Source organism: Meriones unguiculatus, chromosome 1 (assembly GCF_030254825.1).
Source record: "Meriones unguiculatus strain TT.TT164.6M chromosome 1, Bangor_MerUng_6.1, whole genome shotgun sequence".
In the NCBI taxonomy this organism is placed as follows: Eukaryota; Metazoa; Chordata; class Mammalia; order Rodentia; family Muridae; genus Meriones; species Meriones unguiculatus.
The window spans coordinates 21,392,917-21,411,419 of NC_083349.1; the positions used below are offsets into that span (position 1 = coordinate 21,392,917).

Sequence of the window (18,503 nt, forward strand, 5' to 3'; positions counted from 1 at the left end):
AGAAGCGTTTGGAAAGAGAATGAAGCCACAGACCACACCATGAAAGTTAAGATCTTAACCACTGCACTAATGAGACATATTATATAGCACATCAAAATACAACAGACTATACTATTAAACACATCATTAAAATGTAATTAAATTCTACTAATTTAATTACATGGCTACTGCCAGTACCATGGAAACTGTAAGTGAAAGCAGCGGTAAGTGCAGGATGGCAGGTGGCTGGCTTACAGACTGAGTCTGAGTTTAGTATGCGGGCCCTCTGGACCATACACACTAAACCCCCAACAGTCCCTGGGTATTCTGAGATCTGCACACCTGGTCACAGAACTTCTGAAACAAAAGTGGCCCCAAGCAGAAGATGCTCATCTGTTTTGGCTCCCTAGTCAATGGGTCTTCTGAGTGACCCTTGTGCCTCAGAGCTTAGAAACACTCATTCTGTGAAAGGCTAAGGGACTCTTTTGCACATTTTTTTTTTTTAATGTGTTAGGGATGGAGCAAAGCCTGGCACAGGCTAGGCCGTGCTCCCTTCACCACTGGCTTCCATGCCAGGCTTTCTATACCTCCTCCCACATGCAACACCTCCCCAATCATTTCTGCAGAAAACAGGAAACATAGCCTCTTCCGGATGGAACCAGATCCCTGCCTAGCATCCCACAACTAAGTAGTAACATGCTGGTTTGGTCATTTAAGTATTCTAGTTGATTTGCATTATTGAATAACTAAATACTAGTTAATTTAAAAAAAGAAAAGAAAAGAAAACAGGTTATTACTATATATCCCTGGCTAACCCAACTTACTATGCAGAATAGGCTTGACTCAAACACAGAGAAATTACCTGCTTCTGTCTTTGCCCCTATAGCTTTTACAATCTGGAATCTCTTGAAGGAAGATGTGACTTCCATGTGTAACCTTTCCTCTGCAGGTTGAGACAGTAAAGGCCCCACTTACCAGAGTCATGACACCTAGCCTGTCCACCTCTCGGGCAGGACTGTGAGGAACCCTTCTTGGTGTGGACCGGCCACTGCCTGGAGGAGAGGAGCCTGCAAGCGAGGAAGCAGGGTAGGGGGGGATGGAGCTCATTGATCTAAAACGACCAAGATTGTCCAAGCTTCCACTGCCCACTCTGCTCTCGATCTCCTCTGCCCGCTGCTCTGTATTCTCCTTCTCTTCTTGTATCAACCTAAAATACAAACAAGAGCAGTTGGGCTTACGTCATCAGGAAGCCCTGTGTATATGCAAATAGAACAAGCCCAATCTAGCTGGAGGTGGGGGTTTTTGTGTGTGAGTCCAGCAGTTTGAGGCTACAGCAGGAAAAGGTGCCTTCCAGACCGAGCTAGGTTACAGCAGGAGACCCTGTACCTAACAGCAAAACACTGCCAGGCTGCCTCACTCCACTGATTTCTAGAATGCTCCTGTGCTCTTACTAACACTGGTGAAGGTATGCTAGGCACTGGATGGCAGAAGAAAACCCAACTGCTTCTGGTCCACAGAATGACCAAGTTATACCGTCACCCCACACACCAGCACCCTGCAGGTACTATGTCTTGGTAGCAGGGGAGTGAGGTAGCAGGTAGCAGGCCCTCTTTTTTGTATGCACAGAAGGATGAAAGAGTTTCTCCTCCCCCAGCATGGTGCAGGGAGGGGGCCAGGTTGCCAGAGGTAAAGGCTATCTCAGAACCCCAAGAGTTCTGCTGTGGGAGGCTGTAAAGGGGATGTTGACCACAACTATGGCATGCTTTCCCATAAAAGTAAACTCCTACAAGACTCATCTCTTGAGTTTTCAAGTGTACAACAGCCTTGCACCTGTACTGCATCTACCCCAGTCTCCTTTGGTCACCTCCCAGCCTTCTTCCACTGTCACACTCCAAAACATCCACCCTAGTCTCACCTCCATCTTCTTCCACTTTCTGCTTTCTTGTTTGTTGCTCTTATTTTCAAACAGAGTTTCATGTTCCATATAGCCCAGGCTGGCCTCAAAATTATTTGTTAAATCTAGGCTGGCCTCAAAAATTACTTGTAATCTAGTCTGACCTTGAACTACTGCTCCTCCTGCTTCCACCTCCCACATCTTGAGATGGCAGATGTATGCTATTGAACCCTGGTTCCTACTATCCTTGTATCCCTTATTATACAGATATATACCTGATCTCTTTGTTGATGGCGTCCAGCTGCTCCTGAAGCATCATGGCCAGTGTCTGTGCATCCGCCTGCCCACTGGGCGAAAGCAGATCAACTGAGCTGAGAAGAGTATCTCTGTCATCTTCACCATCAGACACATCCACATCACTCTCAAATGCCTGTGCCACATTTGCCAAAACACTTGCTTGTTGGGCCCGTTCCCAATCCTGTTCATTGAGGGTCTGCACCTACCAACAAGAACACTATGTCTCAGCAAGCAAGAGTGACAGCAAGTACTCTAAAGGACAGGAAAGGCTGCTATCAGAAATGTAAATAATTTTAATGTAGGCCAAGGCTTTGGGAAGATGCCCATGCACCTGAGCTGCTACTCAACAAGAGGCACCTGACAAAAAGGTAGGCTGGGCACTGTGGAGCATATTTGTAACTGAAGCACCTGGGAGGCGGATGAAGCGATCGGTCTAGATTCAGGGGCCAGCCTGGGCACATGCTGACCCTGTCTCAAGGTGAGAGAGCAAGCACGCATACTGTGATAATGGCTCAGACACTCATCATCTATACTCAGGTCCCCAACTTTAGGAGAAATTAAAAAGAAAGCCTAGTAGCATATGAAGGGGCGGAATGATGCGCTGGGCGTGAGATTTCCAAGCCTGGTATAGATAAGCACCAAGAAAAGCCAGAGGAGAAAAGCAAAGCAGGCACCTGGCACAGCCAGTGGCCAACAGTAGTTTCCTGGGGGGGGGGGGGGGAGGGTGGCACAGGAAGGCCTATACAGAGGAGACCCCTGTTGTGATCACTGCCCACAGCAGCCAGTGTTAAATCCTCCTTGTGGTTAATGACCACCTTCCTCTCCTCTCCCGTTCCCTCCCCTCCCAGCTGGGGACTCCTTCCCTACTCTGTGGATGAAAGGCCAGGGTTCATACACTCGCCTTTCCTCCAGAAGTCTGTGGCTTCCATAGACTTCCTACCATGCGACACCCTCCCTCAGCTGGCTCATCACCTTAGATAAGAACACACCTCAGTCTTTCATCTTGAAACCACAAAACCTTACCCTGCCCCAACCTCTTGCCATCCCACTTCCTTGGCCATCAGCAAAATCTCTCCAGCAACTGCCCATCTATCTCTGTTCCTTCCTCCCACTCACAAGGGTTCATTCAACATGTGCAGAGCACCTTCCTCTAGAAGAGCTGCTCCAAGGCAGTGCCAACCAGGCCTTAACACTGTCTTGTCCTTTGTTCACCTGCTTATCCACGCTGTCAACATGCACAGATTCAGGCTTGGCTGCTGTCCTTCCTGGATAGGCTGCTCAGATGGGCCCAGAACCCACCCTTTCTGACTTGTCATTTTGTAACACTACAGTTCAGGTGAACATGGTACCCATCCCCTGCCTCCTGCTTATCTTCGGCATACTCCAGTGATTTGGAAATACAATCCTCTCTCCAAGGGGAGGACAACCCTATGGTCTCCATGTGAGGACAGATCATAATGACTCACAGTAATGGAAGGAACATAGCTGACAGAAAGGCATGTGGCTTCCCAGACCAGGTAGTGAAGGACCTGGGCTTCCTCCTGGCTTTCTTCAAATGTAAGTGCTGAAGAAAGCCAGTGGCACACCACAAGGATCTCAGGGAGTCAGGTCCATCAGCAAGGGCCAGAAGCCTTTGGCACATACTATATTCACACTGTCAAGCCTTCCCCATTTATAAGCACCTGAGTCCCTGATTCATGCTGTTCTGAATCCTGAGCCCATGACCTCCATGCAGCCATGCCATCAACATAGAACTTCATGGTAATGGCCACATACCACTAGCTAGCTTGGTACATACTGTACTGTTCACTGCTTGTAGCTGTGTACTACTCTTGAACTCATAGCAATCCTCCTGCCTCAGCCTCCTGGGTGCCAAGATTATTGGTATGTGCTGGGCCACCACATCTGCCATCGTTTACTTTTATTTACTACTTTAAGTACATACTAATTAGCATTAACTTAAAGGATATCTTATCAAAAATTCTGTTCTTAAAGAAAGAACTAAAACCAAAAAGCAAGCATACCCTAAAAGCAAGCTCTTAGCCAGAAAAGCCAAGGAAAGGAACATGGGGGAAGAAGGAGACCGAGAGTCTGTCCAAGAGGAACAGGTGACTTTCCGCAAGCAGAGGCCTTGCCTTGGAGGGCTCGTCCCGCAGCGCCGCCAGCCGGCCCTTCTGGGGGCGCCGCAACACTGCACTGGTGCTGTAAGCATCCACATGCCCGTCGGCCACAGGGAACCTGAAGTCCGGGACGCTGCCCAAATGGGGTCGGCTGAAACATGGGAAAAGGTGGGTTCAGAAGGAAGGTAAAGTGTCAAGTTGGAAGGGTCTCCAGGGAGGACCCCCTGAGCCTGTGGGAGAGCCCCTGACCACGCGCACTTGGCCAGGAGACCCACCCAGCTACCACACTGGGAGGAGAGGTGGGCGTGAACATCTGAGGCCCATCTGAGAGCCGCCTCCAGGTCAAGGGTGTGCCTAGATGACACCTATTGCCGTAACCTGCTCCACGGCTGTTCCACTGCGTCAACTTCAAACTGGGAGAAGCTAAAGTACAGGCTTAACACAGTGCTGCACAGTTAGGGTCACAGGGCAATACACTAAGGTAAAGGAATTTCTAGAAAAAGGGACAAGGCTGAACTACCAAGGAGGATCTGACCACTGGCTGTACCTACAGCATGATTCCAGTCAGAGTTCCAAGCTGAGGAGCTGAGCACAGCTCTGTGTTAACTGCAGGTGGCTCTGAGAGCTGAGGGCTGCTAGCCCTCTTACGTTCCATGTTGCTCTCAAGCTTACCTCACCAACTCTAACCCTCACCTCTCTCCACTCAATGGGGCAGATCATAGCAATGTGACTTACATCACTGTTAAGTCCTGTGAAACTAGCCAGTGGCGCCCACTAGATGCTTTGTGCCTGAACAACTCCTACCCAGGGTAGGGACCAAGCCTTGCAAACAGGGCAGCTCCTCTCTGTTTTATTCAATGTCTCAAACCATGGGGGAAGATAGTGGGCTACTGAGAGGCAGTCACACTCCTGTCACCTGAACTATCACCCTTCAGGCTAGCCAAACATGAGCACACTTTCTCCATCTTAAGAACTCTTCAACTCCTCTCCCTCCTCTCACATCTCAAACTCCTTGTTGAGGAAAATCACATATTAGCCAGCTGTGATGACATGCACCTGCATCCTGGCATTTGTGAAAGCTGAGAGGATCATGAATTTGAGGCCAGTCTGGGCTACAAAGGGAGACCTTATTTTAAAAAGAACGTGGACGCAAACGTGCACACACACACAATTAAAAATAAAATATATTTCTTTCAAAGAAAAGAGAACAAGTCTCTTACAGTGCTGCTTACTAGCTCCTAACCTGATGGTCTGATGCTATCACAGTGATAGCATTAGTCTCTCCATCACTTTGGCCATGACTCTGTCCCCATGGCCCTTTTCATATCTTCCAGTACAGTGACCCACCTCTTGAGACTCTCCCTTGGGCTTTGCACTGAGGGTTTCTGGTTCTGTAAGGGCACCTCCTTCTCCTGGTATAAAGTAGGCCACGTAAAAAGAGGCTGTGGGAGGCCTAGCTTGTAAAACAACCCAAACTCCAAGTGCAGAGGCATCTACACATGACCACCCCCCACCACCACACAAACAGACACACACACACACTGTCTCCTTGCCTGTTCCAAGAGGAAATCTGTTTACTACCCAATGGTGTCACTAGGTGACTACCTTGTAACTTCTACTGAAGATCAACTTGCATAAGAAATAAAACCAGAAGAGTAAGACCCAGAGAGAACTGCTTCCACAAGAAAAGACAAGAATGCTTTAGGGTTGTATACTAAGCACATGGCCATCATGAGCTGGCTCCTTTTACATGATAGTTCCAAACGCAGCACTAAACCCACAACCAGTGGATTCTGAACAGCTGCCCACAGCAGTCCCTCCTGTCATGTGACTTCTATATGAGGCCTGTCCTTCCACTAATCATGTTTTTGCTCCTGTCCCATCCACTAGGCAACTCAGCCAGCAAAAGCAAATACTAAGAGGCCTCTCCCCACCTTCTGAAGCTCCACTGTGCTGCCCAAAGAGGCAACAACAAGCCCTAGCATATGCACACAGCTGAAAACTCCATCTGTGACCACCATACCCGTGATGAAGTGAAGAGCCTCTCAGTCTCATCTGGTCCAGCTCGGCCCTCAGGGCTTCAATATTCAGGACAAGTTGGTCCTAAAAAACAGTACACAGCTTCTATGCAGCTCTCTCGTATGGACTGGGCACCTGTAAGGTGCATTTCAATTCTGAGAACACTGCTGAGTCCTAGAGTAGGCAGAACTCAGGCCTCCAAATCCATGGATGCCCTGATGAATGAAATGTAGTACTCCTGGTCATAGGAGAGTTAAAAAGGGACAAATGCCAGAATGTAAAATGCACTGACTGTATAAAGGACCCAACCTGCCTAGCCCACAGGCTGCCAGTTCTTATGGTCTCTCACTCCAACCCACCCAACAGATCACTGCTGGCCTGTCTCTTACAGAAGGCCCATGCTAACGTTAGTCTCAAACAGACCTCCCCAAGGACCTAGGGCTGCACACCATGTGCACAAAGTGCTCAGCGTGCTCTCTGAGGAGTTGCCCACGGTGAGAACCAGAAGAGCCACCAGGAGGGAGTGTCTCAATTCCCTCCAAACTCCTGTGGGCACTGTCACTGTAACAACTCGAGTCAGCTCTTCCTGGATCGCGCACCGAGTCAGAGTGAGGTACCTTATCATGCTGTGCCTCTTCCAGTTGTTTCTTTGCATTTTCAACTTCCCGTAGTAGAGAATTCTGAAAAAGAGAATGTCCTTCAGGGCTGGTTCTTTAAAAGGGTCCATGTAACTCACTGGCTACACTTGCTTAAACCAGAGAGCAGCTCTGAAAGGACCTGGCTATGGGAGGCACCAAGAGCAGGGCCACAGCCCAGTCAACCAACACCAACCATGAGTAAGATCAGATGCTGGTGTGACCGTCCGTGTGTACAACCTGTTTAAGAAGTTCTTCACTACCCCAGCTTCTTAGAGTAGTCTGCCATGCTCACTAATAGTGCCACACTCACCCATGGTGCCACACTCACTAATAGTGCCACACTCACCCATGGTGCCACACTCACTAATAGTGCCACACTCACCCATGGTGCCACACTCACCCATGGTGCCACACTCACCCATGGTGCCACACTCACCCATGGTGCCACACTCACCCATGGTGCCATGCTCACTAATAGTGCCACACTCACCCATGGTGCCACGCTCACCCATGGTGCCACACTCACCCATGGTGCCACGCTCACTAATAGTGCCACACTCACCCACGGTGCCACACTCACCCATGGTGCCACACTCACCCACTCATGGTGCCACACTCACCCACTCATGGTGCCACACTCACCCATGGTGCCACACTCACTAATAGTGCCACACTCACCCATGGTGCCACACTCACTAATAGTGCCACACTCACCCATGGTGCCACACTCACCCATGGTGCCACACTCACTAATAGTGCCACACTCACCCATGGTGCCACACTCACCCATGGTGCCACGCTCACCCATGGTGCCACGCTCACTAATAGTGCCACACTCACCCATGGTGCCACACTCACCCATGGTGCCACACTCACCCATGGTGCCACACTCACCCATGGTGCCACACTCACCCATGGTGCCACACTCACCCATGGTGCCACACTCACCCATGGTGCCACACTCACCCATGGTGCCACACTCACCCATGGTGCCACACTCACTCATGGTGCCATGCTCACAGTACCACACTCACCCATGGTGCCACACTCACTCATGGTGCCACGCTCACAGTACCACACTCACTCATGGTGCCATGCTTATGGTATAAGGGCTTTTGCTGATGCTGCTTATTATTTTAGGTTTTCTTTATTTCTTTTTTCCTTTCTTTCTTTCCTTCTTTCTTTTTCTCTTTCTTTCTCTTTTTTGGAATGACAACTATGAGCCATTGACTTTCAGATTTGTTTTCATAACCTCTTGCAAGTGGCCTATAGTGACTTTTGGATTTGGGCATTCACTGGTCACTTAGGAAACACAAATTTAAGTTTCACACGAAAAGCTAAAAGACAACACATTCCTATCCAAAGCCAGACACTGCACGTGTAATAAAAATGAAAACTGATTCTCAGTCAAGTGCAGGTAAGGGTGAGGTCTGGCCAAAGCTAAGCTCTAGTATAGGGACCTGTGAGCCAAGCCAGCTAGAGCCCATTTCTGTAAAAAAAAAAAAAAAAAAACTGGGGGGGGGGGCGGACACAAAGTTTCACTGTGTTAAGTAGCTTTATATCAACTTGACACAAGCTCAATTCCTTGTCAGAGAGAAGGGAGCCTCAACTGAGAAAAATCTCTCCATAAGATCCAGCCATAGGCAAGCTTGTAGGGCATTTTCTTAATCAGATTTAATGTGGGAGAGACAGGTGGATCTCTGTGAGTTCGAGGCCAGCCTGCAGAATGATGAGCACAAAATGACAAGATTAAACCAGCACTGAGAGAGAAATCTATTTTATTTCTCCTGCAGGCTTTCTCCATCCTGCAGGTCAAGACTGGTACTCAACACTGGTTAAGGGCTAACTCCAGTCTCAGGGGACCCAATAAGCCCTCTTCTGACCTCTTTGAGCACCAGCCATGCAAGTAGTGAACAGACACAGAGTGTAGGCAAAACACCAATAAATAAATTTAAGGAGGGGATAGACACACAAACAGCACTCAAATGGGGAGAAAAGCAGCCAGTCACTAGCTAGCTAATGTCTCCCCTATCTGCAAAAGAGCACGTTCCAAGACATTTTCCTAGGGCTCACAATGATTCATCTGCCTACCTTGTCCTCCAGAGCCGCCATTCTCTCCTTCAGATGCAGCTGCAGCCTCTCGTTGGACTCTGAGAGGAGCTTGTCCACAGTGTCAGAAAGGCGCTTATTATGTTCCTCATTCATCTTTTCTCTCTGCCTTGCCTAAAACAAGAGGGGAAAGCTTCCAACTTCAGGCTCATGTCCAGCACTTCAGAAGCACCAGGACAAATAGCCACCAGAGGATGTGCTCCATCTTGTCATCCCCAAGGGACTTTCAGGTGCCAACTACTCCTGGGACATGAGAAACTTGGGACAATCTTGGAAAGGCTGTGAAGCAGAAGAGGCTGCTGATTTTGCAAAACCAATACCTACACCCATTTCAAGAATGTCACTAGTCTCTAGCTCTCAAGTGTACTTAGCACAGTTCCATGAGAGGACAGAAGAAATTTGATCAGTCCATCTGCATATTGTCCCAAGAATTTCTCTGTGTGTGAATAAAAGCTTAGATCTGGGTTCAAGGGGAAAAAATTAAATTAGCAAATGAAAGCTAACAAGCTGATTTTTATGGTCAGCAAAGGCTCAGGACAACTCTACCTACACACAAAACTACAAATGACAATGTAGTAAGTCTACAATGTGCTAACACAAGGCTAGAGCTGTGCCTGCTCAGCACATACCCAGGCCTACCTCACTCAGGTCTCACCACCCAGAGAGGGCTGAATCCTCAAGGAAGGGCTGCACCAGACCCAGCAACCCTGTGTGGAGAAGCATGGGTGGTAGCACCTCCCAAGGCCCTCAGAGTACGCCTAACAGAAAGTAACTGCCACATGTGCGGAGGCTTCACAGGTGGGCTCCTGACAGCCTTCTCTGAAAGTGTGCTTATTTCTGTTCACCCCTAAACACTCTCAAAGCCAAACAGCTGGAAGTTCAAGTGAGATGTGATTGTCTGCTCAGGGCTCAGTGACACTGTGTATAAGCCTCACAGGTTCTGTGACAAGGTGCCGAAGCCTATGTTGCCTAAGAAGCTTAAAATCATCACTTCCAAGTTCTCCTAGTTCTCTGCAGCCTTAAACTGATGGAAAGCACTGGCTACCATGCTGTGCAAGGGTTCCACAGTTACATACCCATAAGTAGGGTCTAGGTCTGCTTCTTGCCCTGTGTCTGGATCCCTCTGCATGCCTCTCCCAGGACAAGCCCTACAACCCAGCTGAAAACAACACTCTCCTAGCTGTTCTCTAAAGAGCCTTGGTACTCCTTCTGCTCTAACCCCATTAAATCCTAAGTGACAATTCAGGACCTAAGAACAGGGTCAGCGCTCTGGTCTCAACATGGGATTTCAGTCCCTCACGCTGAACAGGGACAATAACCTAAGGAGACAGGACCCTGTTCTGAATTTTAGATCTCCCTGGCCAGCACACAGGTTCAAAGGCAGAGATTTTCAAAGTGTGGATCACAACCCTTTTGGGGTCAAACAACCCTTTCAAAGGGATTGCATATCAGATATTTACATTGTGATTCATAACAGTAGCAAAATTACAATTATGAAATAGCAAGGAAATAATTTTATGGTGGGGGGGTTACCACAACATGAAGAACTGTATTAAAGGGCTAAAACATTAGGAAGGTTGAGAACCACTGCTCTAGGGAGACCTGACAGTTCCCTTGAGGGGACAGAAAAGCAAGAAGTCCTCTAGAACTCCAGGAGCCTGACTGTGCCTCAAGTACTGATGCCTGTGATACCTTTGCTGCCAGCGACACTGATAACAGCCAATATGTAATAAATACACTAGTGCAGTCCAGAAAGACCACTGCACAGGTCCATGGGACGAGAACCAGATGGAAGGAGGGAGCTGTGGCAGAGAAGCCCAAGCCTGCAGTGGCCCATGTCCCACCTTGAAGCCAGGCTCAGCCCCATCCATACCCGCTGCAGTTCCTGATTCTTCTCCTCCAGCTGTGCCTCCATCTGCCGAAGCCGCTCTTCAATGTTGCCATGTCTCTCCTCGGCCTGCCGGCAAAGATGAGAAAAGCTGATACTCTTCTCATTGCGTTCATGCTGGCTACACTACTGTAGCAGCAGCAAGCACCACATGCTGTGTGGATCATGCCAACCCTGGCAAAGGAACTTCCTCATATCCATCAGTGGCTTCAATGTGTACACTGTGAGGTGACTAATCTCGTGCTGACCTGAAGCGTGGTGGGTGCTAGTGACTGCCTTTCTGTGTCCCCCACCCTGGCCTGCCTTGGACAACCCATCCACTGAGTGCCTCTGGTAGTCAGCATGGAGAGCAGGAAGCAGCAAGCACGCGCACAGGGCACAGTTCTACCTTCCTAAGCTTGGAAGTAAGCTCCAACAGTTTAGCTTCCTTAGCAGCAGAACTCCCAGAAGACAAAGGACCAGACTACAAAGCGACAGGACAGGAAGGACAGCAGGGAAAAAAAGAAACCAAGACTTTAGGAGGGGACCAGGGAGGGCAGAAGCAAGGTTCTGTTACAACTGACAAGGTCTTGGGTGTCCAGGGCTAGATCCTAGAGTGGGTACAGAGCCCATCCTCACCAACAGGATGCTCTGTCTGGACCCCTCTCCCATCCCTCCCTAGCAACTAAGCCCAAGCCTGAGAAACAGGACTCCTGCCACAGATACATCCACAGCCTCTCTCTGTTCATGCTGCTGTGCCTCGAAAACAGAGCACCTACACACCACTCTCGAAGCTCCTGATTCCTGCCTACCCCACTGTGGATAGTGAGAACCCAGAGGACATACACCTTAACAACAGTAATGGAAAACAAATACAAAGCATTGTGGTATGCACCTGAAGGCCAGCTATTCCGCTGGCTCAGACAAGAGGGTCATTAGAGGCAGGAGTTTAGGGCCAGCCTGGGCTAGACAGTGAGACTCCATTTCAATGTGCAAATAAACATTTTAAAGTAATTTTTTAAAGAGTTTATATAATATATACATACATACACACACAGTATACAGTATTCTGCCTGCATGTGTGCCTTGTAGGGCAGAAGAGGGCACCAGATGACAGTATAGATGGTTGTGAGGCACCATGTGGTTACTGGGAATTGAACTCAGGACTTTTGGGAGAACAGCCCATGCTCTTAACCTCTGAGCCATCTCTCCAGCCCATTTTAAAGTAATTTTAAAAGGATGAAATTACTTAAAAACTGTGTAACTGTCTTTAAAGACTAATGTCATCTTCCTTTTTCTGAGAGAAGCTACAGCCTTTCTTCAAGTTGGTAAGAGAAATAATCCAAGCAGCTGTGACTCTTGGACCCTGACACCAAGGACAGGGTTCACCTAACAGGAGTTTGGTGACGGGTGGGGACTAAGAGTCTTGAGCTACACAGAAACAGAGGCCACCATACAACAGCATGTATACTCTATGGATGCAAGCGCAATGACTAGACCATCAAGGCCTAGCGTGACCCCACGTGTCCCAGACGCACCTTGGAGAGTGCAGCCACCCTCTGGGCCAGCTCGGCCTCCACCTCTGGCAACGTCTCAGCTTTGCGCAGGGTCTGCTGCAGCTTCTGCTCTGCCAACTCCAGACGTTCTTGCAACTGGCGGTTCTTGTCCTCTGTCTAGAAAGGGTACAACATCAGGAGCTTGGGCTGCTGCTTCAGACACCTGACAAAACAACCTATGGCTTCAAGACTTAAAACAAATGCGGGTACCTATACTTAAAGGAAAGTGTGCTATTCATGGGAGTTGCTCATTCTGACAGAGAATGAGTCATTGCACAGAGTGCTGTCTTCATGAAAACACACACACCCCATGGCCAACTGCTCTGTAAATGCTTGGATATAAAACCTACTACAGAACATCTAAGTAAAGTGGGAAAGAACCTGTGCAAGTGGGTGAGTGAGACACTGGGGCCTACTGTCTATGGACACTGTCACCGCTACTCTGTGTGTGAGCACAACACAAACTGGGCCTCAACCCTAGCTTCTGAGCACTGCTTCATGATAGCAGTTTTCACAGATGCCTAGTTTATTTTTTGGTCAAGCAATGCCCTTCACCCTTAATAAAGTCCTGCAAGCAGCCTGACTGGGTTTTTCTGCTTAGCTCAATGTCCAGAGACCACATGAAGAACAGGGTGACAGCCAGCTCCTATCACCTCTGACTTCTAGTGCTGCTGCTGAGGCACTGTCAGTGATGCCAACAAGTTTTTTACCACTGCTTATTTAGTGAAAGGGCTGAAAAGAAGCAGCTAGCTTCTAACGGCACAGAAAGGGGAGCTGGCTGCTGTGCAAGCAGGCATCCGAGTTCAGTCCCCACTATTCACATTAAGAAAAGGGTGTGTGAGTATGCAGCAGCACATGCTTGTAATCCCAGCCCTGGGAAGGCAGACATAGCAGGAACCTTGGTACTCACTGCCCTGCAGTCTAGGCAGTACGTCAGCTCCACATACCCAAAAAACCCTAACATAAAATTACAGTGGAGAGGCTAGAGAAACAGCTCTGTGGTTAAGAGCATTCGCTGCTCTTTCAGAGGACTCAGGTTTGATTCTCAGCACCCACATTCACTGGTTCACAACTACCTGTAACTTCAATTCCCAAGGATCCCATACCCTCTTCTGAACTTCACAGGTACCTACCCACACACATGCACATACCCACACACAAGTATACATATGTGAAACTAAAAAAATTTATGGTGGAGAATAACAGACAAAAGACACCTGACTTTGACCTCTGGCCTCCACAAGCACACACCTTAACATACAGGTGCACATGTGCAAGCACACACGAACACCCACAGGCACAGGTACACATGTACGCCCCCCCCCCAACACACACACAAAAAAAGAATCAAGGTTCTATAAACTGTTAAGGAGTAATTCACAAGAAATAATGACATTTGGACTTGATTTCCAACATGCAACATATTACAGAGGAAGGGTCTTCAGCTTCATAAAAAATTAAAGCTAGAAAGGGGCCCACAGAGCCCAGTACCTGTCGATGCATGGAGTCTTTATTTGCAATTTCATTTTCAAGTTTGTCATTGAGGTCATGCACAGACGTGGCTTCACGCTGTGCGGCGAGGTAGCGTTTCTCAAGGGTGGTGATTCTTTCCTCCATATCCTCCTTCTGGGCCATCGCCTGTGTTGGAGATTCAGAGGGAGATAGAGATGATAAATGCAGAACTCATCAGAACACAAGCATGAAACTGCTGTTCCCCCAAAGAAAACTGTTAGTTTTTTTGAAACTGAGTAAAAATCGACTTACTTTAAGCATATTCACCCACATGATCAGCAGCTTTGCTGGTCAATCTGCTCTTGTTACCAAGCATGTACTTGACTACACAATACTAATAAGAGACCATATGACACTTAAAGCATCCAAGAATCTGAAGGCACCTGTAGTGAAGGTGTAGCCTGTGTCTGCCAAATCAACAACCAGGCTCATACAGCACTGAAGGCAGAATCACTTCATTTTCTCAGGTAAGAGCTGAAAAGACTCTCGTATTGACAAATGAGACAGAAATCAGCAACAAAGCCAACGTTACAAACCCCAAACACTGAGACTAAGGCCAGACTTTTGGCATGTTCCGTATCTGTCTTCCATCCCCAAATTCTTTTAGCTCCTTCCCCATTTCCTAAGTGACTGTTGGCTATATCTATCTATCTATCTATCTATCTATCTATCTATCTATCTAATTTTATTTCATGTGCACTGAAACATTTTGCCTGCATGTATGTCTGTGTGAGGGTGTCAGATCACCTGAAACTGTAGTTAAGTTACAGACTATTGTGAGCTGCCATGTTGGTGCTTGGACTTGAACCTGAGTCCTCTGGAAAAGCAACTAGTGCTCATAACCACTGAGCCTTCTCTCCAATTCCCTCAATATATATTTTTAAAGAAGCAAATCTTAAAAGAACATCCCAATTCTCTGCCACATAAACAAGTCCCTGTGGCCCCAAAAGAACGAACCTAGTAGATTCTCTAGTGCATGCAGTGTTTCCTTTGGTCCTTTGGATGAATTCACATTCATCTCCAAAATTAAACTCCCTGGCCTCACACATGCAAAAAGGTGGGAACCTCCTGGGGTAACAAAAGACAGGTTCTGATAGGACAGAAAGAGCTTTACAAGAAAGCACATAGCTCTCATTTCTTTTCTAATGACTAAAGAGGGTCTTATAAACAGTTACGAATTAAAAATAGTTGAGGTGCACATATAAATAAACATTTCCATAAAGACCCTGACAACCAGAGTCCAGCAGCCTCAGTACTCAACACCGTATCATGCAAAATGACAGAAGACAGCTGGCAAAAGCCCTCTCACCCTACACAAGCACAACTGATATGCTTATGGGCTCTGTGGGCAAGTCAGAAGAAAAAGCACACTACAGCAGCCAGCAGCCATGGAAGCATGTGATCCCCACATGAGGGCAGTGCAGGAGGGAAGGGCACACAATATGTATCCCAAAGGGCCCAATAAGTGAGAGCAAAGACAAAGGGTGCAAAAAGCCAAGCACTCCCCACACTCACTTCACGGACGTCTCGCTGCAGTTTCGTATTCATCTCTTCAGACTTGATGAGGTCTTTTCTAGCTGTGTCCAGATCCTCCTCCAGCTCTGCTGCATGACTGGACAGGGAGGCCAGACGCTCCTTCATCTGGCTCTGCTCTCTTGCTTGCCGATCTATGACCTCCTGCAGCTCCAGCACTTTGGCAAGATCCTCGTGGCTCAAGGAGCCATCAGAAGATCTCTGAAAAGAACAGCTGGGTGGCACCCTCTTTTACATACCTCCAGGAAAACAGGGACCATGATAGGAACCTGTGCGCTCATCAGTGGGCACAGACTTGCCACTGCTCCCCAAGAGCCCCACATGGCAAAACAAAATCAGAGATCCCACAGAAAAAAGCCATGGACTTGCCTTGCCATTGGTGCTTGGTGCACTTTCCTGCTCGTGGTTTCCATCAAGTATTCCATCTGTTAGTGTTTTCTTCTGATTATTCTGTTCTTTGAGAATCATTAGCTAAAAAGAGAAAAATTGAACACACTAGTGTGAGATCATACAAGAAATAAGTAACGGTGCTCAGTGGCTTTGGGAGACAAGTGGTTGTAACTGTTGTACAGCCAAAGGCTCTGGGCAGAGCTCTAGAAACCCCATCATCTGCGCAGAGAGAGGCACTAGGGAGAGGCTGAGGGCTGAGACAGAGTCCAGTAATGCCACAGGCTGATCTACATCTAGGAAAAGAAGCAATTTCTGGGGTCTGTTACTGTCTCATACTTCTAAAGTAAGTAACAATCAAACTCCTCCAGTTCCAATTCCACGAGAGTACCCAAGCTTACCTCTTTGTGAGTGGCACCCAGCTCCTCTTCTAACAAGCTGCACCTCTCCAGGGCTACTCTTAGTCGTTCTCGTACCTGCAAGTGAAGAGCTGAGCGTGCACTTGGGCTCCTGCTGCATGCCAATGCAGCACAGCATTAACGGAATACAACAGACTGCATTCTACTGCCACCGAGAACATCCCAGTGGCTCTGCTTTGAGCCAGGCTGCCTGAATCTTGTGAGCCTCTGTTGCCTCAATCTCCTGAGTACAGGGACCACGGGTGTGTATATTTTAAATATGGCAAAATCTTGTTCCTAAATAAATCAGACCATTAAATTATTATTATTATTATTATTATTATTTTCTTTTTCTGGAGCAGAAAAGGTTGAGATAGAATCTTGCTACATAGCCCTAGCTGGCCTAGTACTAATCTATGTAGCTAAGGCTGGCCCTGATCTCTCAGCAATCTTCCTTGCTTCTTAAGTGCGAGGATTATAGGCTTTAGGAATCATACTAGGCCCAAATTCTTATTAGCATTTTGATACAAAAAATTTAAGGCATCTGAGCCATGGATGATCATCATTAGAAGGCCTATGCCTTCTAACAGAGAAAAGATTGTCACAGGACCTCTAGCTATAAAACAGTGGCCACGGTGCCCATGAAGGCCCCTGACAGGGCATACAGCTGTCGGTGTGGTGATGGTACCTTTTCATCCAAGGCTTTGTGGTGCTCAAACAGTGACTTCAGTGCTTTCAGCACCTCCACCTCGCTAGACACACCTGCAGGCGACTGTGCTTGCCTCTTCACCACTGTCATCCGCAGAGAGCGCTCGTGCCTGGAGACAAGGCACTCTAGGTGCTCCAACAGCAGCTGTAATAAAGTGCAGGGCAATAAAGTGCTTGCCTCATAGGTAAGCACTCCACCCCACAGCAAGGGAAGATGGATTCAACTCAGCAGAAAAGCCCCCTAGGCTGAATAAAAACATGCTAAGATCCCAAGGTGAAAATGGGCCCTCCATAGAATGAGAAGGGCAGAGGAGACTGACCCTAGTGTTGTTCCTCTCTGCCTTCAGCTCGGCGATTTCCTCCTCCCTCTCCAGAAGCTGCTCCCTACACACGTTGAGTTCCTTCGTGAGTGCAGCAAACTCCTAGAGAGTGACAAGCACAAGAAAGACTGAATGAATTCAAATGCAAACAAAAACATCAGAAAAAAGACCCCAACAGCCTCTACTTCCCCACCCACTAGAATGCATCAGAAGGTGTCTCTGATCCTCCAGGGAAAGAGGGGCTGATTGGCCTGTCTCCCAGCTTCCCTAATAACCCAGACCTTCATCCAGCCCTCCAGCCTTCCCTCCCTTCCTGTGTCCCAGTCATGGCCAGTGGGCATGGTGCAATCTAAGCCCACCTCCTCAGAAGATCAGGAATAGAGCAGGTAAAGACAAGTTTAGCGACTTGAAGACATGCGACTTAGGACCACTGGAGACAGCGAAGATAAAAAGACCCAGACAGCTAGAGGTTGGCCTGACCTTCTCTTTGTGGGACATCTCAGGGCTAGTCTTCAGGCAGAAAGTGTGCTCAAAGGCAAACCTTAAAAATTGATTTTTTACAAGACCAAAACCTTTTGCAGAGATGAGGAGAGCTCCCACAGGGCTGACCATCCCACAGTGCTGCCCCAGGGCACTTCTCACACTGTCTACTAAGAATAAGCCATGAGTGCATGTGCTCCTGCCAGTTTCTCAATGGAGCCAAACCTTTTGAGATAATTACTCAGAAGTAATCCACCTATAGTTTCTCTGCACTTTTTAAAGAGAAACAGAGGGAGAATGGTCCATCTGATACAAAACTAATCAATCAGACATTCAAAGTATAAAGGGTTGTTGTTGGACAATTTTATTTTTAAAAAGTAGGCACACATCTTTGATCCCAGCAATCGGGAGGCAGAGGGGGGCAGAGCTCTGAGTTCGAGGGCAGCGATTCTGGCCCAAGAATGGCTTGAGTTTCATGCCATTGAAGCAACAGGGCAAAACATGCTCTGAAAGGAGAGGAGGAATGGACAGATTGCATTCCAGATGTCCAGAGAGCAGTGTCAGAAAGGGAGCCAAAACTCCCAGGCAAGACTCCTACTGTGTTCAGGAACAGGATACCCAAAAAGAACAAGAGCCAAGCCCCATAGGAGCACCAATAAGAGACACAGATGTCAGTGAGGCAGAAG

The 18,503-nt window shown here is 47.9% G+C and overlaps 1 protein-coding gene across 12 annotated transcripts in view; it reads right to left on the reverse strand.

Annotated features, from left to right (window-relative positions):
- The window catches only part of Ppfia1 (PTPRF interacting protein alpha 1), a 78,675-nt gene that overhangs the window by 28,423 nt on the left and 31,749 nt on the right, over positions 1–18,503 (reverse strand). For 8 of the 12 annotated variants that reach the window (XM_060383274.1, XM_060383268.1, XM_060383266.1 and 5 more), the window contains exons 3-17: positions 17,338–17,439; positions 16,998–17,162; positions 16,313–16,387; positions 15,894–15,995; positions 15,507–15,725; positions 13,971–14,117; positions 12,462–12,596; positions 11,333–11,407; positions 10,930–11,013; positions 9,039–9,170; positions 6,927–6,989; positions 6,314–6,393; positions 4,306–4,441; positions 2,149–2,372; positions 955–1,186 (exon numbers count right to left, since the gene is read on the reverse strand). In XM_060383274.1, coding sequence (XP_060239257.1) covers positions 955–1,186; positions 2,149–2,372; positions 4,306–4,441; positions 6,314–6,393; positions 6,927–6,989; positions 9,039–9,170; positions 10,930–11,013; positions 11,333–11,407; positions 12,462–12,596; positions 13,971–14,117; positions 15,507–15,725; positions 15,894–15,995; positions 16,313–16,387; positions 16,998–17,162; positions 17,338–17,439 — 1,971 coding nt within the window. The remainder of the gene's footprint in view (positions 1–954; positions 1,187–2,148; positions 2,373–4,305; positions 4,442–6,313; positions 6,394–6,926; positions 6,990–9,038; positions 9,171–10,929; positions 11,014–11,332; positions 11,408–12,461; positions 12,597–13,970; positions 14,118–15,506; positions 15,726–15,893; positions 15,996–16,312; positions 16,388–16,997; positions 17,163–17,337; positions 17,440–18,503) is intronic. The other 4 variants (XM_060383275.1, XM_060383276.1, XM_021634067.2 and 1 more) reach the window with 1 other exon arrangement.